General features: G+C 42.0%; 1 protein-coding gene across 5 annotated transcripts in view; it reads right to left on the minus strand.

Moving 5' to 3' along the window:
- The window catches only part of DCAF8 (DDB1 and CUL4 associated factor 8), a 222,534-nt gene that overhangs the window by 69,654 nt on the left and 132,369 nt on the right, over positions 1-20,511 (minus strand). For all 5 annotated transcript variants that reach the window (XM_085638707.1, XM_085638708.1, XM_085638709.1 and 2 more), the window contains one exon: positions 5,082-5,212. In XM_085638707.1, coding sequence (XP_085494833.1) covers positions 5,082-5,212 — 131 coding nt within the window. The remainder of the gene's footprint in view (positions 1-5,081; positions 5,213-20,511) is intronic.

The following is a 20,511-nucleotide window of genomic DNA, read 5'->3' on the forward strand; positions in this document are numbered from 1 at the left end:
TGGAATATGATAATATCCGTCATTTAGATCTAATGCATTCATGAAGTCGCCTTCCTGTAGTAGTTGTATTACATATTGAAGTGTTATGGGACGTAGTGAGCTATCCTTTTTGAGTATTAGGAAGTATAGGGAGTATACCCCTTTGTTGTGACAGGTTCTATTGCCCCTTTTTAGGTCAAGCCTAGGTAGTGCACGCGCCATCTCTCAACATGCTGTATTCACTCTATGGGCTTACAACCCGACTCCAGCTTCAATTAGCTTTTGTCTGTGTCCTTTAAAAAAACGCTGCTTCTAATTGGATAATGGTTCCTGCTTGTCCCACCTTTTTACTCAATTGTCGCATGGATCCCCCCCCAGGACTTGTCTTCTCTCACTTGTGCTACTGTATGACCTGTATTTGAAACTTTTTATTTTACACATCAACAGCGAGCACTTCCAGCGTGACACGCAGCAATGCTGTGTTTTATCTCCAAGTATGACGGCCGCACATTTATTTTTCTCTGCGCAGCTCACACACCTCTAATTTTATTCATTTTGAATAGACTAACACTGAACCGGTTTCACAAGCGCCGTGCTTAATCTACTTGTTTTTTTGGTCAGCACGACACCCACTTCATGTTTCATGACTGATTGAGATCTCAGCCCCATGGCAAGAGCGCCGTACCCAGAAACTACTCCCCTGACAGCCCTGAAGGCATTTTATGATGAGGGCAGTCGGGCCACACTATGCTGCACTCCCTGCATGCCAGGCACTGTTGTGTTTTGGACTGCTGTCACTTCCAGCTGTAGCTGATGCGCTGCAGTCCTTGTGTTGCCCTCCCCCTTCCCTGCAGTGCTTATTTAGTTTTTCACTTGTAGCAGTAAAAAAAAAAAATTAAACGTGCACAAAAGTGCTGGGCTCTTCTAAAAACGAGAACGTTTTTTTTTAATGCGACGCAAAAGGGTTGGGGAAGGGTGGGAAAGCTGCGGGGGATTTACAGGGGGAGTAACAACGAAGGGGTAAGAGGTAGATAAACAGCGAATGCCACTGAGCACTGGCCACCAATGGAAGGGCATCAGGGGAGAAGTGCAGTTCCTCGCCAAAGGGACAAACCTACTTCTATGTTGCTTCCGATTTACTTTCACACACAGACCATTCCACAGTTCTTGAGAGCCACCGTGTAACAGGCTAGCACATGGGGCCCACTCTGCCTCAGAGCATTGCATTGACCAGAGGATGGCATCTGTGCCATACTGACAGTTACGTTATATTGTATGTCCTCTTCCGTTTCTCATTCAGATGATTTCCTTCCTTGTCTCCTTTTGACCCCCTTTACTTTTTTTCTTCTTACATTCCTGGAAAGCACTTTAAGGAGTTAAGCACTTTACAAACATATGATACCACATCAGCAACAGTTCATGCAGTATAAGTGCCAAATATCTGCCTGCAAACTATAGTGTTAGGCACAAGTTGCTTCCTTGCTACAAACTGGCATCTCAAAGCACGGGAAGTTCTGAAAGATTGGCTGATGTTTGGAATGCTTCAATTCTAGTCTGGCTTCTCATGAAGACTAGACACATTTCTTACCATCTTGCACGCTCTACTTAAATACAAATAATGCCATCTTCAACCTATGTGTGTGAATGTAGAGTTAGGTGGCATGTTCTCTTATGTGAACATGCCTCAATTATGTGATTAGTCTTCATTGTTGCTAACGACAGTATATCTACAGAGCATAGAGACACTTAGAGCAAACATATTTACTATCTAGCACTTTGGGCATGGCAGTAGACCCTTTTTAAGCATACACATCTTTGCTGCTTCTAGTGACTGCATGGTTTGGGGTTTACTAGAATGTAGTTATATTTGGTATCAATGAGTTTGTCTTGTTATTGACTGTAATTGAAATGTACGCATGTTTTATCTATACATTATTTGACTTTGTCATATATCCAAAATGAATCCTTAAAATCGTCAGCTGAATCGCAGAGTCGGGTGAGAGGAACATTTGGGATTTGAGCCTTTAATGAACACATCGAATTCAGTGCTTTAGTGACTTTTCCAAAAGCCCCTCAGAACTGTCTCTATGTCTGATCACTTTTTCTGAAACAGTTTTCTACCCATTTACTTTTCCTTTCAGTATAAAGGCCTACTATACCAAGAAAACAAATCACAGCAACGTTGAGCATCACATATTTCATTAAAAAAAGATTCATTTGGGAAACTCAAATACACATCCTGCCATTTTCTCTGCACAGTGCAATTAATCATATTTCCTGCATTGTTTTTGTAAAAATAAATCGAAAACACGCTATCCTTTCTCTTTTAAAATATTCTATAATATGCTTTTAAAAAGTGAACCCTTTCAAACAGTCAAGTAGGGAGATGGAGGAGGTTGCTTTTCAAGTGCTCAGATTTGTATCCCAGGCAAACATGTGTTCTCTTGTGGAGCAAATGACTTGTTAAAAAGCCTTATTGCCCAGCTCAGTGAGTGCCCATTGGGGTGTTTGCTTCTAATTCAAAGCGAACCACCTACACCTCACGTTTCACCCTGCTAACAAGTCCTAAAAAAGCAGTAGGGGAATTTATTAACATAGGCAATATGTAATGACCAACATGTAGATGACTTCGTAGTAACTTCTGGCACAGTCTTATAAGATCCCGCCTATAAAGCTTAAAAGTGATTCAATGGGAATAATCTATTTTACTATCAAAGTTGAGACACAATATTTGCTTTTCATGATATATGAATACAAACATATGCAACCAGTAAGCAGGCGACTGAGAAGGAAAAGTATTTCTATTTGTTCAAACCTGTCCTGCTCTCCTCCACCCTTTCCCTCTTTCACTCACCCAGCCCCTATTTCATCTCTCGTTTCTCCCTCTTCTCTGATCCCTCTGTATCCTCTCTCTTTTTAGGTTGAAGACTAAGGCTGGTTTGCTAACGACATCTTGGGGACATTCAGAAAGCTTCCCGGGGAATGGAATGCATTTCACCCACTGCTTTTCATTGGCTTTGTGGTTTGTAACTAACATTTGCTTGCTTTCTATTTGCTGGCTTTAATTGTTTTAGGCTGTCCAGCCTTAGGTCTTACCTTGGAGAATAAAAAAAAACAAATGTGAGGACATAAACCAGGGGAGGGATTAAAAGAGGTCAATGCGAACAGAAGGAGCTCTGAAGCTAAGCTTCTAAGCTTTCTTAACGTACCAAGCCAGTATCACTATCATCCAGGCTTAGGCTGCACTACTGAATGAAGACGCACATTATTCAATTGTGATGAAAATTACAGACTAAAAATACAAATTCAAAAGCAACAGCAAATATTCTATGCACTGTCCTTTACACAATTACACAGGTGCTTCTCATGTGGGGCTAAGGTAGTTCTAGGCAGGCACACAAAAAACGAAAAACCAAGGGGAGAGAGACAATGGAACATTTCTTAATCCAAATTTAATAAAGATGCAAGATGTAATTTGTCCATAATATTTTCTTCCCATCATGTACTTAGAGCAGCAGTGCCACTTGTTTTACAGCAATTATACCTTCACAAACCTATCTGGAATATTTTTAAAGTAACCACCAATTGGGGAGAGGAGTTGGCTAGGGCGGCCGACCTCGAATCTGGGGAACTGGGTTCGAGTCTCGGCAATGACGCTGAACATCCTGTGATTCTGGGCAAATCACTTAATCTCCCCGTGCCTAACAAAAATGAATGTGTGTCCTCATGTAACGTAACTGGTGCTATGTAAAGCGCTCTGATACCCGATTCGGGTCAAGTTTGCGCTATATAAAATTCTGTAAAAAAAAAAAAAAAAAAAAGATAGAATATGATTACACAAAACAGCAGTGTAGTGGTTATACAGGAACCCATAAAGAACATGTAGAGGATGGGTAAAATGGTTAGAATGCGCAACTGACCTCGGACTAATACGGGCAAAGTGAGCCATAGCTATGGCTTGGAAAGCATGACAGCCTCCACATTAGTAGAAGTGGCTAGCCAAAGTGCATAAGCAGACAGGGTGGAAATAGTGGTCCTGAAGGGGCTAAACCGGGGTGGACTGGGAGACACAGGTTTGAGGCGTTGGAAGAATATATTATTGGCAGTGCAGTCCAAGATAGACGAATGATCCCCATAGGGACAGATGCAAGGGATGAGGACAATTGGATGTCCGCTAATGCAGACTGGATCTGAACTGCAAATAGACATTATTTTTAAATGCAACACCCCAATATATGACTTATGTGGGGGCAACCTGATAACGACTCATGTGGGAAGAATGTCCCCCTACTCTCTTGTCATCCAGTGTCGGGATACCCGCATCAGGTCAGACAACTCTCTTATCTAAAAGCTGAACACGCGGGTGGATACACCGGCATGCTGGACATACTTGCGTGCCCCCTATATACACACTGGTTCCAGTACTTTGATGTTGTTAGATAGTTTGTTTTCAATCCTATCTTGACAACTAATGAACAGAATCTTCATACTGATATAGACTATGAACCAAGTATTTGGAATCAGCTACATTGTTAGTTCATGCTGTGTGCTAGGATTGCACATTACTGTCAATGCTTTAGGATGCCTGTCATGTTCTTTAGTGATAAAATGCCAATAAAACAGATTTTTTTTTTTTTTTTTTAAACACAGGCACATGCAACTTATAAAAAATAAAAGAAAATAGGGGAAGACTAAACACGAAAAGTCTTTGGTAGAAAGGTTTAGCTTCGTGAAACACCAAAGACAGAACAGGCAGATGACGTGGTGAATTTTATTAAAGGTATGTAGGGGCAGAAGCCTCAGGGAAGTGAGAGCTACAGCAGAGCAAGCAAGCTGAGACAAAGGTGCGTCAGAGTTTTCGATGTTCAATTAATTAATCTAATTAGAATATAAGAGAATGATATTATGGTGTATAGTAGACATTTCTCACTAACAAATTCTAGACAATTTCTAAGACTTAGCACCAAGTGGGTTGAATATACCTTCTATAGTATTACCAGTTTACTACATCCAACAGACCTTCATCCAGTTTGAGTGAACAAAAAGAAAAGTTAAGAGTCAACCATTTATTATGAAAAAAACTATGATTAAAAGTAACTCACCACTCCTCCTTTATCTCCCTCCATAAACTGCACAATTTGACTGGATGACTTCTCCCATAAGAAGATGTGTCCACAGTCACTTCCACTGACCACAAATTCACTCTTGGGGCCATAGAAATTGACGCCTTTTACTGAAAGAAAGGACAGATTCAGATGCAAGCTCAAATCACTCCCAAGCCATCTGTTCAATGTGCAGCTTACATTCACTCTAGCAAACGCCTTCTTCAATCTAAAACATTAGCAAATACATTTGCCTTATCCAGCCTAGATTTGTTATAATAATAAAATTAATTGCACTTTTGGTTGATCTTTAGGAGGAAGAATTTTAAGCTGCAAACATTCCTAAGGTCATTCATCTCTAACCATAAATCAACTGCTGCCAGTGGACTCTGAAAGCTGAATAGCTTCACAAGGCACATCCCGAGTGGAATACCGATCATCCACATTTCATAGCTGCAAGGATAGTGTAGTTATAGAGGGCAAATTGACCTTCACGGCTGCTGTCTGTGTTGTTCACAAACATGTTTGCTCAAAGCAAAATACGAAATTAGTCGCTAGATCAGAGCAGGAAAACTTTTACACTGTACCATCTTGATTGCACTTGACGTTGAGATCTTTAACATTGCATACTCTTAAGAATACCCAGAACCTCAACAAAAGGACTGGGAAGACATGGTAATAACCAGTAACATTACTTTCACAGATCGATATCTTTCAAACGTTCACGTGCATGTATTACACAGCCATACTGAGGCGATCTGGGAAGAAGTCTTTAAAAATGCAAAAACATTCTGTGGGAGTCATCAGTAGGAGTCGATGTGATGAAAAACCCTGTGATAATAAGCGGAATCTAAATATGACTGACACAGGAGTTGCCAAGAGAATGCTTTACTAAATTATAATAAAGCCAGCACACATCTAAAGAATATCCTTTCTGACAACGATTGGACGAGGACGACCAGGAAAAAAAGTACATATAAGCATCTTATTTTGGGGACTAAAAAAGGAAGGGAGTAAAATGGTGTAACAAATCTGATTATTGTGTGGACTGGTGTGTTTGGGTGCACCAAGTGCATGCTCAGTGTTTTTCAGAGATGTGAATTGGATTATGCATGAAGTGTGCCTCAACGGAGAGGCATGTTGCGTCTTGAGTGAAGAGACATGCAGTTATTTGATATGAATGGACAATGTGTCTGTTTGTTTTGTTGGAGGGCTGTGGTGAGTAGTTCCTTAAAGTTTTGATAAGGTGAACTGTTAAGATATTGCACCTCTTGCCGTTTCATACTGTGTCAGACATTGGGCTTCATGGAAGTCAAAATTCTTCTTTTCATTCACACCTTAACCCATTCATATAAATCAACTCAAAACTCATTACAGGAGAAAATACCTGTATCCTGGAATCAGACTCTTAACTAGTTTAATTTTGAACGTTCTCTGTCACTCAAACCCACAAAGTCATGTACGGTTCCAAGACCTCCTATCAGTCCTCGGAGCCAAACACACAGATATTAAGTGTAGGCCTAGAGTCCTGCATCCTCTGTCAATCTTGAGGCCTTTGGACGTAGCTTAGAAGTGTTTCCTAAATATAACATTCTAGGTATCAAAAGGGTTTCAGTAATTTGGTCTGATGGCGAAAAGAGAGCGGTTTGGAAAGCATTATGATCAGAAAGCACCTTCCTGGGTTGTTCCTCAAAAAGGACAAGGTAATTTTTATATACACATACATATATATATATATATACATACACATACACTTAAAAAACCATAGGTTTCACACATGTTATAGTTAGCTGGACATTTCACTCGTGAAAAACCATTGAAATTCCCCCGTTATAGTTAGTGCAGGCAACTATAACTCACGCGACCGCAATCCTCTGCTGATGACGTCAGATATTACATCACTGTAATTAGACACTTATTTACCCATGTCTTCTTCCATACATTTTTAGCTATATATATATATATATATTACAAATATTTTTTTTTCAGAAAGACACATATGTCATCAGTGATGTAATATCTGACGTCATCAGCAGAGGATTGCGGTCGCGTGAGTTATAGTTGCCTGCACTAACTATAACGGGGGAATTTCAATGGTTTTTCACGAGTGAAATGTCCAGCTAACTATAACATGTGTGAAACCTATGGTTTTTTAAGTGAATTTGCAAGGTTTTTTAACTGCTAATTCCTAACTATAACGTGTGTGAAACCTATGGTTTTTTCAGTGAATTTGTACGGTTTTTTAAATGCTAAGTTATGTATTTTTTTTTTTTTTTAAGGTTTTTCACCGTGCGCGTACCGCACGAGCACCGCGCGCCCACATTACGCAGTTCGCGGAATTTTTCCGTTTCTACCGTACGCGCACGCTACGCGTACTCCGCGATTTTTCGCAAAAAAATTAAAGGAAATTTTGGCCCTTGGGGGTCCTTCTGGGACCCCCTGACAAAGGCTAGGGAGTCAGGAACTGTCCACCTTGCCCCCTTTTCACGTTCTCCACCTTTGTTTTTCACCCCCTCAGACTGCGAGAGACAAAATGGCGGCCGACACTTCCTGGTTTCGACCGATTCGAATGTTTACTAAGATCTAACAACCAATCAGAATCACGCTCGCGCACGGCAGCGTGCGCGTACGGTAAGTTTTACCGTACGCGCACGGTGCGCGCTTATAGAGATATATTGATTTAAATGCTATTTTCTCAGGAACTACTGAACAGATTTACACCAGACCTGCAAAAGGCACATCCCTGACCTGAGGACTACCTCTCTGCCAAATTTCAAGTAATTCTGTTCAGCCGTTCGGGCTGTCGCTTGGACTAAACGTCATATGGAAAAATGCATGGGGAAAACGCGTTTTGGGACCCCCCTTTTTCTCAGCCCACGCTTGACGAATCCCCCCGAGACTTTCAAGGAAGGAGCGGAGCGCCCCACCTATTTTGAAAATTTCGCGAGGATTCGTCAATCGGCGCCAAAGTTATTCCAAATAGAATGTTGCAGATTTCCTATGGAAACACGATCCTAACTATAACTATCTACTGGCGACCGCCAGTAGATAATATATATATATACACACATATATATATATATATATATATATATACATACACACACACACACACACACACAAGCACATATATATTTTATTTGCACATACCATCATCAGAAAAATAAAGAAACCATAAATCAGAATACTAGAATTGTCAATATAAAGTACAGGGTGTGTCTGATTAACAAACTATTGCAGAACAAACAAAAAGAGTATCGATGAAGATTATAGGTCATGACCAGCCCAAATCAGCCTGAAACCGACTAAACATCCACTTCATTGGGTCCCACATTCTGATTAACTTAGAACTACACTTATCATTGTCAATTAGGAAGATTTCAAGAAAGCCAGAATTAAAAAATTCATGCTACCAGAGCAGAAATTTGGGACCTCCTTAAGAAGCCAGCACTAATCTTGTCAAGGATATTGTTAAGAAATCTATCCTTGCCAAATGAGGTGGAATTGCCAGGGAGTGTCCTAATACTATTAGCTTGAGATCTCATATCAGATAAGTCAGAACAGTCCAATTAAGCTTCCCCATCATTGAGTTCCAATAAAGACCCTGGCAGTCAATCCTTTATAGAGTTGCTGAACCCGGTTAATGGACCAGGGCAAAAACCAGACGCAAACATCACTGCTCTGAGAAATGCCCAAGAAACACGGTAGAAGGCCTTTTATGCATCAAGCATCATCATTCCGACCGTGCCCTCTTCGACCGACCCAGCTTCCAAAGCAGTAACAGCTGTATTACCATGAGCGGTAGTGTCTCTACCCGGTATAAACCCATGCTGGTTTTCATCAACCAAGCCTAAAGTCACAGAAGATAATCTACTGGACAAGATCAGAGTATACATTTTTTAATCAACCTTAATCAATGAAATCAGTCGATATGACCCCAATACAATAAAAGTTCTTTCCCTTTCCTTTTTAACCATATTTGTCTTTGATCAAGATTCAGTCATCTGTCCCAGAGATTTGAATGAATTAAAAAGATCACATAAGAGAAGTACGCGGATATGTAAAAAGACTACATAAAACCCAAGGGGGATTTGATCTGGACCAGATGCTTTCCCCATGGCGAGCTGACTATCTGCAGTCTCAACTTCAAGCAGTATGACTGGATTTCCCAAACTGGACTGTTGTATATCAGTCAGATTACAATGACGGCACATACTAATAAATTGATGGATGGTATGTTTTGAGGCAGACCCATCCTCTAGATACAATCTCTGAAAAAACGTACAGAATTCTTCTCAAATTAGCAGTTGGTCACTAACCTGTTCTCTGTTATTGAGAATTTTCTGACTAGTGTTTGCGCAAGCTCTATCCTTGATTCGGAAGAAAAGTATATGCCCCATCTCTTCATGATTTTAAAAAAGTAGTAAAGGGTTTAGCTTGAAACTTCTTGACTGCCCTGTCCCATAGTCTCTCCCTAAGAGCAGTCTGAACAATTGTGAGTTGGTCTAAGATTGATAAAAAACATTTTCCTGTTCTGGTTCATTACACTCTGTGCCAAGTGATGTTCCATACGGGCAAGGGAAAACCGTGTGCGAGCCTCTGTCTATGCCCTCTACAACACGATTTAAGCGCATCCCATATAACCAAAGTCATGGCAGAACCAAAGTTGAGCTCCAGATACCCCCTAACTTCCTTATTCATAAAATGAATATATTCATCGTCAAATCAAAGCCTTCAATCAAAAGTCCAGGTCAGAGGCCGATAAAACTGAAAATCATTCCACTGAAAAAAAACAAAGACAGTGCATTATCGTCAGGGATCGTTCTAGGATTCAACTGAATCCGAAGGAGGAGTAATAGAGACTGGCTGACAAGGCATAGGTCAATCCGCGAGCACGAGTGGTGTGTAGAAAGTGAACCCAGGATCCTTAGGGGGACAATGCTGCCAAATATTAATAGGTGCGTAGGAAGCCATTAACTGTCTCAAAGCATCCCTGAGATGCTGCTTCACCTTAGGTGCCATACTCAGTTTCCCACAGTTTAAAGAGTCAGAACCAGGATGAAGAGTAGCATTAAAATCCCCACTGAGTACCAGTGGGTCAGGCCATTGATGCAGCTCAGCCAATAAAACGTTAAAAACCGCAGGGTCAACCTCGTTAGGGCCATAGACAATACATTGTGTTAACTGGAAGTTTCCACAGGTAATAGTCGCAATAAGCCATCGACCATTGGGATCCGAATTATGTCCCACCATAGTCTAGCTCTTGTCCCGATCCAGAAGAACTAGCCCCTCTGAGCAAAAGTTTAAACAGGCGGTACAAAGCACTTGATAACTCTCATCATCCAATAGCATGGCTTGCCACTTGTTGAGAGGAGTCTCCTGTAGGCAAACAATATGCAGGCGTAAATAAAGAGCTCCTCCTTGATTAACCTACATTTATGGGGCACTTTAATCCCAATTACATTCAAAGAAAGAATATGTATGTGCTGGTCATGACAATTAGAATTGCTAGCCATTATCAGAATCGTTCCTTGACCAGTCACTCCCTAAACTGAAACAAAGAGACAGACCCCCACTCTGCAAAAAACCTCTGTATGTGTTCACATATCTGCTACCTTTCTCCAAATTCTCCCATTTCCCCCAGACTCCTGCCAGCATCTACTCTCATTTTAATGCAAACACCTACACAAACATCGTGCCCCAACCCCACACCCCCTTAAGAAACCCTCCCCATGCTACCACACCCCCCAGGCCCCCACCACCTAAACCTGAGCCCCATACAAGGCCTATCCCCACACCAACCCCTGAAACACAGGAAGAAAATACGCGACCCTGTAAGCAACAGTGGAGAGTGAAGACCCCCCTGAGCGGGTCTCCAGCCAAAGTGTAAAGAAGAAACGAGACAGTAAAAAAGAGATAAACGACCGACACCTCCCCTTCCTGTGATCCCAAAATAGATGTAAAAGAAAGTACAGACAAAAAACATTATAAATCAGGGTGACTGCTCGTGAAGCCAGATAGAAAAAAAATATGACAGGGACACTGCTAATTACGCATTGCCTCACTGGCTACCATTCTTGCAAGAGACCTATAGTTTTCCAGGCGTCAAAGCAAAAATACGTTTTCGGAGAGCAGGGATATGTTCTTCGGAGCTGCCACCGCCTGACCACTGTCTCATGGCAGAAATTCAAACGGACAAAAAACTCAACCCCGCAGGCTTTGATTGGGGATCTGGGTTGGACCGCCTGGAAAATTTCTTGTTGCAACAATAAATTAGCCACGTAGATAAAAATGGCCCTTAGACAGTGGGCAGGCAGGCCATCCTTTGGTGAACGAAATGGAAAGCGGTGGGTCCTCTGAATCACGCTGTCCATGTCCCAATCGTTTAGTGTAGAAAAGGCATCCCTGAAGAGACATACAATTTACCCTCGGGGAGAACGGAAGCAACCTAGGAGCAGGGGAGGGTGACTGGTGCTTCCGCTATTATTAAAGTGAAACTTATGAAGCTGCAGCATGAGCAATTCGCTTGGAACCTCAGGACAGCTGACTGCAAAATTATTTTTGTTCCTCCGGTGGTTTCTCCTTCTGCAGTTACTGCTTAAGGCACATGAGGGAGGGCGCTTTAAAGCAAGGTGGTGGAGTCAGGCTTTTTTGCGACAAATAACTTCCGGCCTCTGTTTTCCCAGGATGCCTCCCAAGACAACAGTTAAGGGGGTACTGCTGCCTGAAAGCCTTTAGCCCCTCCCCAGTCTGAGGAGGAGGAAGCCTCAGCCTGCTAAGGCTTCGACCAGTAAGGCGATGAGTCTGGGAGGGTCAGCTAAGGCAGCCGGGGGTGGGGGGCACTTTCAGCTGCAGCATGGGCTGTTGTCGAGACTTGCAAGATCAGGATAAGCCTCTGGAGGATAAACAAGCATTTGCAATGCAATCGGTCTCGCCTTTTGGACCTTATATGTATTTAGCTATGCAGCACATTAGCCTGGGTGCTGAAACATCTACTGTTCCTTAACATGGAGGGAAAGTAAGCACCAAACTGCGTGACACGCTAGGTATGGGAACACAAGGAGAGAAATATTGCCTTTTAAGCTGGAAATAGTGTAGTCCAAAGCTCTGTTCAGCCTTCGGTGGTCATATCACTGAAAATATAAGATTGAAAAAATATTGCTGTCTACGAGGGAGACAATTTCTATGAACTGTAATCTAGATAATGCTAAAGTGATTCTGGTATTTTACTGACCTCTGCTGGTCGTTTTCTATCAAGAAAGTTAAATAGAGGCAGTTGCCAGAAGAAAAAAAAAAATAAAGTCCCTCAGCAGAAAGCAATTCTGGTATTTTACTGACCTCTACTGGTCCTTTTCTATTAAGACTGTTAAATAGAGACAGTTGAACAGAAAAAAGTCCCTAAGCGGAAGCAGACAAGTCCTAGGGCTGATCTTCAGAGCCCTCTAAGTACATACACATATAAGTATATACTAATATAGGAGTATATACTAAAGTATATACAAGAGGTCTTGAATGCTCGACCTAAAAAGGGTATATCAGATGTCATGGAGGCGCAACGCCCTTCCCAGCATCTAAATCTATTCCATAATCTCGGAGAACCATGGATCACTATGTCTCTCCTCTTCTAACAGAAGCACGTGCAGCTGGGGAGGAATTGGGATCCTCCCCCTGGTATTTCTGAGGGAGGTTTGTCAGGAACACCTGCGACTGGAATCGTAATGCTATCAGCAGGGCAGCAGCACTCCCCATGATTCCTACTGGGCCGGATCTAGGGCTCCAAGAGGCGAAACGCTCATCATCTATTTCCTCGAGGGTTGTCAGAGGCAGTAGGGGATATTGGGGTAACAGGCAATATCGATGAGGTTACAGCTCAGCAGCAATGTCTGTCTCAGAGTTTTGCTCGGCTGGAACATCCTGAGGCTTTCTATTCATTATCGGATGCACAAATATTTTTCAGCAAGGCCCTTTTCACGAGCCCTCAGAATTTTACCACGCTTTAAATATCCACCACACTTAATAACAAATTAAGATCTTTTATTCATTTTGCCTACTCTCACCGCACCTTGCGTTCAAAAAAGTGCTAAAAAAAAATTCTGATTAGTCAATAACATTATCCCAAATTCGATCCTCAAAACCACCTTCATGCTGCTTTGTGTCAACAGATTTAACACAAGTTTGAGTTTTTTTCTTTCCTCAAAATATAGAACTTTAATTTTCAGCCCTTTTTATTTATGTGGGCCAAATATGTATATCCTCTTTGGATATGGCAATGTATTTTTCGTGCTTTTCTAGTCAACTTAATATAAATTAGAATTCTTTCCTTAAATCTGAAATGGATGTGTATTTGTTTATTTTTTTCATAAAATGCTTTTTGGTTTACATAGAATGGCTGGAGGGAACAAGGCCAAAAAGATAACTATTTTAATAATGAAACAGAATATTCCATACTTCTCAAGGGGGTAATTAGGGCCACCAAGGTTAGGAACACTATCAACTCAATTTTAAGAGAAGCAAAAAGATTTAAGGTTAAAAAAAACAAAAACAGGACCAGTGGTTGCAATGGGAGCACAACATAAAGAGCACTTCCACTTTCAAGGGATCATTTAACACAATAATCCAATTACCATATTCACACAAATCATTTGCCAGTGTTGCTTTGTTCCTCACTCTGGCCATGTGATTCTCCTCAGCCATATATCACTCAGATAGGTCTTCGCATCACAGGCCATAAACCCTACATCAGCTCTATAGCCAATCTATAGGCTTTTGAGGCAACAAATTCATAATGAATGCTCCAAATCCTGGGGTATTTCCAATATGCAAGTTTTAAGGAGTAGGTTACTAAGTTGCTGAATCTTATCAACAGGATGTCAGTGAGCAAACATTTCAACCACTATTTTAAAGTGAAAAAAGTGCAGATCATTAGAAAAGTTTCATGAACAGAGAAGATAGCTAGAGAGTCTCATCACATCAATGGGCCCAATTTTTGGCAGCCATCTTATTACATGTTTCTGACACAAAATAGCTAATGCAGTGCATTTGTGGAAAATCCATATGTCCTCATCTAATATGGGATATGGGGAGCAAAAACAAGTATGGTAGGAATCATGGTAATACCATGAGATCATTCATAATCACCTGGTATTCAACCACTATCATGCCACTCCCTTGAGAAAAGAAGCTGTCACCGGCTTTTTTCCTTGCATTAAATGCAAAGCTTGTAAATTTAGCCAGAAAGTGACAAACTACAGTACTCAAGAGAGCGGCCCTAAATCAGTCAGGAGTATAAATCGGCTACTTAACTGTAACTCAGAATTTACAGTTTACTGCCTTGAATGCCCATGTCCAAAACACTACATTGGAGTGCCGAAACGCGTCTGTCAGTGCAGAGAGTTCTGCACATTAAAAGTATTCTACACGAATTCCCGCGAGTGATCTACTAATTGGTCTGCTGCTGTAGGAGATTATATATATATATATATATATATATATATATATATCTATCTATCTCCACACAACTTCTCCCCGTTCGGAAAGACATAAGCCGCACTTGAAACACTGGCAATTGATTATTTAATAAACAGCTACAGGCTGTCCTGATGCGTTTCGTTCATCTCTGAACTTTCTCAAAGGTAAGCCTTGGCAGCAGGAACCAATTACCAACCACGAGGAACAATTGCAATTTAAACGATTTCAGCCCTCTGGTGGACATCCTTGTGGATGTATTGCTGTTGCATGTTGAGATTCGTAGTTTAGTAATTTAGTCATATTAAAAACCGTCCAGTGGGTTCTGCCAATGTTTTTTGCTGTATGTAGGGAAACATTCCAGTTCCGTGTTGCTCCCTGTGCAGTCCTATTATCGAGGCTGCAGGGAACCATGCCTTATACAGTACAAGGCAGCGTCCATTACCCACATCGTTTTCACGCTACAGACAAAGTTGGACCGAGGTCGGGTAATGATGGCGCACTTGCTAGCGGTGGGTTGCTTTGCGACAGGACCAAGCCGCTGAATATCCACACAACTTCTACTTCTTCGGAAAGACAAAAGCCGCACTCGCAACACTGGCACCGGCTTTTTTCCTTGCATGAAATGTAAAGCTTGTAAATTTAGCCAGAAAGTGACAAACTACAGTACTCAAGAGTGGCCCTAAATCAGTCAGGAGTATAAATCGGCTACTTAACTGTAACTCAGAATTTACAGTTTACTGCCTTGAATGCCCATGTCCAAAACGCTACATTGGAGTGCCGAAACGCGTCTCTCAGTGCAGGGAGGTTCTGCACATTAAAAGTATTCTACACGAATTCCCGCGAGTGATCTCCTTTGTGTCGGCTGACACTGAATTGGTCTGCTGCTGTGGAGATATATATATATATATATATATATATATATATATATATACACACACACACATTTTTCACGGTTTTAGTTTCTTTTTCACAACAAAAAAACTCACTGCACCATAGACAGTAGGTTTCTTCTTTTTTATTGATTACACCATAGTGCAAACACACAGATGGACGGTCTACACGTTTCGGCTCCCAGCCTTCTACTGGACCGACCATCCATCCATCCATCCATCCACCCACCCCACCCACACACAATGTTACTTGCCCTGTAAGCATGTATTCTTGGCATGTAGTGCTGCTGATCCTTGCCATCTAGTGTTGGGTCCGGGTGTTTGCAAGTTGTTCTTCTTCAAAGCCTTTAGAGTCTCAAGGTAAGGTGACTCCTCCTCTTGGTAATAGTGTGCATGGGCTTCAACTCAATTGTTAGATTGTCTTCCCGCAAGAGGGTGAGAATAGAGTATAAGTATGTGTAAGTAAAGAGATGTCCATGCATATGAAATATATATTAGAACTGCAACGATCATAGATGTCCAGGGAGGAGGGTGGGTGCATGTGAATCTACAGTAGTACATGTCAAGAACAGGTTCCTACATAGTAGGGAACATAACCCATCAGAGGCATGTGTGGCTATAGATACACATGCTTTGTATAGACTGTATAGCAGTACCCTCCAAATAGCCGTGGCTAACCAGTGGACGTTGCAGGTGTTTGAAAAAGAGTACAGAACATCATTAACTTGTTGGTGTGCTAAAATATCCACACAATAGTGCTTGGTAAATGTGTGTGCTGCAGACCATGTGGCTGCTTTACATATGTCAGCCATGGGAATGTTACCTAAGAAAGCCATAGATGCTCCCAATTTACGTTCAGAGCGTGCTCTTGGGGGTATAGACAATTTCCTTTTGGCTTTGAGATAGCATGTCTGGATACATTTAAACGATCCATCTAGAAATGCCAGATTTTGAAATGAGTTTCCCTTTATGAGGGGGAGCAAATGCAACAAAAGGTTGTTTTGCAAAAATCTTTTTTTCTGTCACTATAATACATTAATGCTCTTTTAAAGTCTAGTGTATGAAGAGCTCTTTCTGTCACAGAAGCTGGTTGAGGAAAGAAAACAGTTAGCTCAACAGATTTATTAATGTGGAAAGGGGATACCACCTTTGGAAGGAATTTTGCATTGGTATGAAGAACCACCCTATCCCCATGAAGCTGGAAGAAAGGTTCTTCTAAAGTTCGTGCCTGAAGCTCACCAACACGCCTTAGTGAGGAGATAGCAATTAAGAAAGCAGCCTTCCAAGAAAGATATTAAAGGGGGAAATTGTGTAATTGTTCAAAGTATGAACCAATAAGTAGTGTTAGAACAATATTGAGATTTCACGCAAGTGCAGGAAGGACCCTTGGTGTATCACTCTTTTAAGGCCTACCATGAAAGCCTTAATAACTGGCACTCTGAACAAAGATAAGTGGCGCCTGTTTTGAAGCTAGGCAGCCACTGCTGCAAGATGTAGACATATGGAAGTGTTTTGTTTAGATGCATTGAGTGGATCAATATTTTGTTTATTACACTAAATAACCAATCTTTTCCATTTAGCTGTATAGCAAGCTCTAGTGGTAGGTTTAAGTGCCTCCTTAAGAATGGTCATGCATTCTGCTGGCATGTTTAGATATCCAAACTCTAGGTTTAGCTCCTGTGGATGTCTGATTTTGCCATGGTATTGAGTGAGAAGATTTGAGTTGAGGAGAAGTTTCTTGTGTGGAACTACAGAAAGAGCGAGTAGTGTGGTGAACCATGGTTGACAAGCCCATGTGGGGAGCTACCAGAAGGATGGTGAGAGACAGAACTAGCCCTGCTGTGTAAGTAGAAGTACTTATGGAAGTACTTATGGACCGTATGGAAGTGTACTGACAGTATGTAGTGGTTTAAGGTCCTCAAGTCTAAAATAGGCTGTAGAGATCCTTCCTTGTTGGGAATTAGAGATTACAGTGAGTAAATCCCTGACCCTTGATGTTGTATTGGAACTGGCTCTATAGCTCCTTTGATTAATAGAGCTTGTACTTCCCTTTTGAGCAATTGCTGATGTTCCAGAGAAAGCTTGTGAGGGTGAAGTGGTATATTGGGAGGATTGCTGGTGAGCTCCAGGCAATAAATATGATGGACAATTTCCAACACCCACTTGTCTGAAGTTATTAAATACCACATCGGAAGAAACTGCTGTAGTCGACCCCCGACAGGTGCACGATGGTCGGAGGGAATGATTATAGAGTCACTGTTTCCAGGTGGGGAGGTATGGGTTGGTGTGCCTTTACCCGGACCTTTGCAGTTGTTACCCCTATAGTTGCCCCTGTAAAATCCTCTGGATGGAGAGGCTTGAGCTTGTGTCCTATATGAGGATGTGGAGGCTTCTGTGGAAGTGGTCTTTGAACCTCCACTGGAAAATGAGCGACAAAAGGAGCCTCTATTGGTGGGTGTTTGAAATGCTCCCATTAATTTTGCCACTCCTGTATCTTTTTTCATCTTCTCAAAGGCCTCATCAACTTGTGGGCCGATGAGATGTTGGTTATCGTAAGGGGCATTTAATGTCTGCTGAACCTTTGGTTTGAAACCAGATATATGTAACCATGCGTGCCTTCGTAGGAGGAACCTGGTATTAATCTCTCTGGTAGCGGTATCAGTAGCATCTAATTCTATTCCTCCATCTCATCCCAGTGAGTTCTGTCGTATCTGGCAAGTAAACAGAGGCATCAATGAGTTCTGACTCTTTGTCGGGTCGTGGTGCATCACATGTGGTTTGTGAGTTTGCTCTTTGACGAGCATTATACACAACTAATGAGACTGGTGGAAGCTGACCTCTAATAAAAATTGGGTCAGATGGTGGTGGTTTATACGTTTTGTCCACCCTAGGTGTAATAATGCATGCACGGTCTTTAAACATATCGTTTGCATGGCGCATCATACCTTTTATTATGGGAAGAGACTAAGATGTTGTGTGTGAATTTCCTAATGTTTCAAATTAAAAGTCTCATTCTAAGGCTTCATTGTATAAAGTGACCCCATGGTATACAGCTGCTCTGGCTATAAACTCTTGGTATGAAGTGTAATCTGGAGGTGATGGTTTCGCAGGATAAAGATCATAATCTGTGTCTTGTGGAGGCTCTATATAATAATCCTGCCAGGGGTCTGGTGGAGCTGGATAATTATCACCCCGAAACCTTTGTCTGCGTGAGGAGAACCCTGAGGTGTGATATTTAGAGGGTTTTGAGGTGAATGAGGTAAGAAAGGTACGGGTGAATGTGGTTCTGTAGAAGGAGGAGGAATAGCTTGCAGGGGATTGGCAGCTATGTCATTTTTCATCTTTCTAGAGGTATTTTCTCATGAATGCCCTATTGGAAAAAGGTTTTCCTTTTGGAAAATGGTACTGACACAGGTTTTGTTATAATGCGTTCAGTCTCTGGATGAATGTGCATTTTCTTGTGCTTTGGATCAAGTCTTTCTTGCATAGTTTGTAAAATGGGCTCCGGGAGTGTTGTTAGAGCTGATTTCTGTTTCGATGCTGTATTTTTCGTGACTAAAGTGGTTCTCTCTTTGGTGTTGTTTAGGTTCAGAGCAAAGCCGGAAGGTTTTGTCTGTGTTTTTGGTGCTGAGGGCGAGGCTTTGGAAGCGGACTCTCGGTGCCTATCATGGGCAGATGGCAGTGGTGGCCCAGAAGCCTTTTGTTGTACAGGAATGGAATGTTTTTGTGTGGACAGGTGAGGGGTTTGGGTACTCACTGCACCTCTAATAGGGTGAAGATCATGGGACTCCAAATCGATCTCTAGTTCAGAGTCGGAATCTTGAACACAAAAGACCCCTTCATCCTCAGCAGCTGACGCTTCCATGTCTTCCTCTTCTTGTTTGATATCTTCTTGGCCGAACCTATTGAGAGTATGTTCTGCCTCTGCATTACCCTGCGTTGAGCCAGACGGTCCGCAAGATATTTTTAGATTGAAATGACCGTACAGTCTCACAGTCTTCTTTGTGCTCTGGCGACAAGCATAGATTACAGACTTTGAGAGGGTCAGTGCGCGGGTATTTGGAGTGGCACCGAAGGCAGAATTATCTCAGATGGAGTTAATATTGAGTGTAACTTAACAGTTCAAAACAGGGCCAGGCCAAATGGCTGCGATTCAAGTGTTCCGACCAGAATTGGACAAAGTCTTCCAATGCTCGATACGTGAGGGATGGAAAATGCATTTGAAGCAATACCAACGAGGGTAGAGTGGATTGCACAAAGAAGGGATCCCGAAAATGGTCTCGAACTGGAGAGCCGCAATACATGCCCGAACCTGATGGCAAAAAGAAAACAATCTAACAATGGAGTTGATATCCATGCGCATTATTACCAAGAGAAATCACCTTGCCTCGTGACTCGGAAGACCTCCTCTTCAAAGAAAAACAACTTGCAAACATCCGGACCCAACACTAGATGGCAGGAGTATGCAAAACATCTACTGCTAAACACGTCTCGAATATATGGAATATGCTACTTACCTCTTGGTGCGGTTGTGACCCCGAAGGGGAGAGCCTTGAACTGATAATGTTGGCCGTCCACCATAAATCTGAGGTACTTTCTGTGAGAAGGGTGTATTGGAATATGAAAGTATGCGTCTTTCAAGTCCAGTGTAGTGAGAAAGTCGTCCTGGCAGAGGAGTGGGAGAACTTGTTGGAGAGTTACCATGTGAAAAGGGTCTGAATGGATGTATGCATTTAGAGGCCGGAGGTCTAGAATGGGCCGTAGGGTCTCGTCTTTCTTTGGTATCAGAAAGTACAGAGAGTAGACCCCTAAATTTTGCTGATTGATGGGGACCTGCTCTATTGCCTGTTTTTGCAGGAGGGAGATTACCGCTTGTTTCAGCAGTGTGGTATGTTCTTGTGACATTGCACGGTGCCTGGGAGGAATATTTGGGGGGGTAGATGTTAGTTCGAGACAGTACCCTGACCGAATAATTTGGGTCACCCATTTGTCTGATGTTATGGCCTCCCAGGTTTGAACAAAGTCTTGTAGTCTGCCCCCGACCGGAGTGGAATGGTCTGGGGGAGCGGGGG

The sequence above is a fragment of the Triturus cristatus genome, chromosome 12, assembly GCF_964204655.1.
Source record: "Triturus cristatus chromosome 12, aTriCri1.1, whole genome shotgun sequence".
In the NCBI taxonomy this organism is placed as follows: Eukaryota; Metazoa; Chordata; class Amphibia; order Caudata; family Salamandridae; genus Triturus; species Triturus cristatus.